The 3,593-nt window shown below is 39.5% G+C and overlaps 1 protein-coding gene across 1 annotated transcript; it reads right to left on the minus strand.

The window, feature by feature from the left end:
* Positions 1-3,133: 3,133 nt before the first annotated feature.
* LOC123590073 (cytochrome c-like) lies at positions 3,134-3,593 on the minus strand. Its single transcript, XM_045462905.1, has one exon. The coding sequence runs from the start codon at positions 3,517-3,519 to the stop codon at positions 3,202-3,204; it is 318 nt and encodes a 105-aa protein (XP_045318861.1). The 5' UTR covers positions 3,520-3,593; the 3' UTR covers positions 3,134-3,201.

Genomic DNA, 3,593 nt, shown 5'->3' on the forward strand with positions numbered 1-3,593 from the left:
CCAAAAAAAAGTTGGCCCTTCTGAAAACAGTGAAGGACATATGTTCACAAATATTTATCCACCTCCTCCTGGCTCAGGCTTTTCCTCCTCACCTTTGCCCCATGCTGACAAAAAGGCCATCGCCCTTTGTGGCTACTGCTTTTCCTGCCATGTATCCCTGTTACCCTAAGATTTCTCTAGGCCTAAACCTAGATCAGGAAAAATTCCTGTCTCTTCTGGGAAAGCAGGAGGCAAAAGGCAGGGACACCAATGATTCCTGGGCAGGAGACCCCAAAATAGTTCTTACTCAATGGGCTTACCAGGTAGAAAAATGAGAAAATAGAACCTATTCGCAAGCCAGACCAAATCAGAGCAACTTTTGTTTTTACCGTGTCATTCTTGCGCGATACCCTACTTAAACACATTTATTACCCTGATAGTACTTTTTTTTTTCAACTTCATTTTTTTTTTTTAATTTTAGAGCACATGAGCAAGCACAGAGAGAGGGGCAGAGGAAGAGAGAGAGAATCTTAAGCAAGCTTCACACTCCTCACAGAGTCTGATGTGGGGCTTGATTCCACGACCGTGGGATCATGACCTGAGCCGAAGTGAAGTTAGATGTTCAACTGAACTGAGCCACCCAGGTGCCCCCAGAAATTCAATTTTCAAAAATGTATTTCTCTATCTTCTTATGAAATTACATAATTCATCATCTGTGTATACTACCTGCTTTTGATCTGTGTACAGATAAGAGTAAGTACTTAGTTATCTCTCAAACTTTGTGCATTTACTGAGCAATTTCTCGGTCACTATGTGTGTGAAGAGCAGTCTCCTCACTGAGTAATGAAGAAAAAAATATATTGCTCTTTTCACCAGTGCATTCCTGAGAGAGTGAATGGGGTTAAGGGAAAAACATACAAATGAATACTTTTCTAAATGAAGTATTTTAAATACCCCCCAAACTGGAGGATTAAATGTGTGCTCTGGCTCATAAGATAATACTCAACATACACATTATTTTGATTTCTTTATGAACACTAGCAATACAAAGGGAAGTGATCAGCCCCAAAATACACAAAACACGGGAAAAAATCTTTTTATTACTTTTTATAATTTTTAAAAATAATTTACAACCAGGTTAGTTAGCACATGGTACAACAATGATTTCAGGAATAGATTCCTTAAGCCCCTTACCCATTTAGCCCATCCCCCCTCCCACAACCCCTCCAGTAACCCTCTGTTTGTTCTGTATATTTAAGAGTCTGTTTTTCCCCCTCCCTGTTTTTATATTATTTTTACTTCCCTTCCCTTGTGTTCATCTGTTTTGTATCTTAAAGTCCTCATATGAGTGAAATCATATGATATTTGTCTTTCTCTGTCTAATTTCACTTAGCCTAATACCCTCTAGGTCCATCCACGTAGGTGCAAATGGCAAGATTTCATTCTTTTTGATTGCCTAGTAATACTCCATTGTGTATATATATAGATAGATAGATACATAGATACATATATATACCACATCTTCTTTATCCATTCATCCATCGATGGACATTTGGGCTCTTTCCATACTTTAGGTATTGTTGATAGCACTGCTGTTAACATTGGGATGCCTGTGTCCCTGTCAAACAGTATACCTGTAACCCTTGGATAAATACCTGGTAGTGCAATTGCTGGGTCGTAGGGTAGTTCTATTTTTAATTTTTTGAGGAACCTCCATACTGTTTTCCAGAGTGGCTGCACCAGTTTGCATTCCCACTAGCAGTGCAAAAGAGATCCTCTCTCTGCATCCTCACCAATATCTGTTGTTGCCTTACCCTGATAGTACTTCTTTTTTTTTTATCTGTGATTTTGTTTTTTTTTTTTTTTTTAATTTTTTTTCTTTTTTTTTTTTTTTTTTCCCAACGTTTTATTTTATTTTTGGGACAGAGAGAGACAGAGCATGAACGGGGGAGGGGCAGAGAGAGAGGGAGACACAGAATCCGAAACAGGCTCCAGGCTCTGAGCCATCAGCCCAGAGCCCAATGCGGGGCTCGAACTCACGGACCGCGAGATCGTGACCTGGCTGAAGTCGGACGCTTAACCGACTGCGCCACCCAGGCGCCCCTGTGATTTTGTTTTTAATTATCTTAAGCATTATCACATAATTTACAAATTTGTGCTGATGATATATCTCCTCTACTTTAACCCTTCTAATGAGTTAGCAAAAGCACCATTACCAATCATACATTGTGTAATTCCACAGTTGTATTTTTGAATAGCTATGTAGAAAACAATCCTGAATTATAACTTAGTAAAGAATTCACAAGCCAAATCTGCCGCTATAACTTATCACACTGAATTTTATTAAAAAAAAAATTTTTTTTTAACGTTTATTCATTTTTGAGACAGAAGGAGACAGAGCATGAACGGGGGAAGGTCATAGAGAGAGGGAGACACAGAATCTGAAACAGGCTGCAGGCTCTGAGCTGTCAGCACAGAGCCCGACACGGTGTTCGAACTCAGGGACAGCGAGATCATGACCTGAGCCGAAGTCGGACGCCCAACCAACTGAGCCACCCAGGCGCCCCAATCACGCTGACTTTTAAAAGCATCTGACCTTACAGATCATCTATAAAATGTGAGAAGTGTTAATATTCTTTATTTAATATTATACATAGACCACACTAAAATGCCTTTCATTAAGCAAAAGGCAATATTTTAAATGCAGGGAATTTTAATTAAATTGGCATGTTTAAGACTAAAAAGATAAAGTGGACATTGCCAGCTTATCTTCAGCCCTTGCCTTTAACAGGCTAACAAACACAACTTGAAACACAGCTGAGTCTTGCTGTTCTGATACAGTGAAGGGATTTCCTCAGTATTTAAATATATTAACATAACCAGTTACATAAATCGAAATATAAAACCAATCTCCTGTAAGTTTAGAGATGTCATTTACCATCTCTGTGAAAAGCTCAACATCTAATCAACCCCAATCATATTTTTCAAAGGGGAAAACAGTGACAGCACTTGCTGAACCAGAATTACTATCAAAGGTCAAAAAGCGAATCATATTCATTTAACCACAAGCCAATCTTATTTAAATAAGGACTGTCCAAAAGAAATATTCTATCAGCCATTCATGATGTGAATTCTGGTGTATGAGATCAATTTAAACATGGTACACGTTAAAAAAGTCATGAGACATTTTTGTTTTGTAATAAATAAGGCAACGGCCAACTATTACTCCTTAGTAGCTTTTTTGAGATAAGCTATCAAGTCCGCTCTTTCCCCTGCCTTCTTAATGCCAGCGAAGATCATTTTTGTTCCAGGGACGTACTTCTTGGGATTCTCCAAATACTCCATCAATGTCTCCTCTCCCCAGGTGATGCCTTTGTTCTTGTTGTCATCCGTGTAAGACAACCCAGGGGCTTGACCTGTTTTTCGCCCAAATAAACCATGGAGATTTGGTCCAGTCTTGTGCTTGCCTCCCTTTTCCACAGTATGGCACTGGGCACACTTCTGAACAAAAATCTTCTTGCCCTTCTCAACTTCACCCATTTTTAAATCGCTCTTTGGTTGCGCGTGAAACGAAGGTGCCTGCTCTCAAGCCGGATGTCCAGCTCTCCACCCCG

Source organism: Leopardus geoffroyi, chromosome B4 (genome assembly GCF_018350155.1).
Source record: "Leopardus geoffroyi isolate Oge1 chromosome B4, O.geoffroyi_Oge1_pat1.0, whole genome shotgun sequence".
Classification (NCBI taxonomy): Eukaryota; Metazoa; Chordata; class Mammalia; order Carnivora; family Felidae; genus Leopardus; species Leopardus geoffroyi.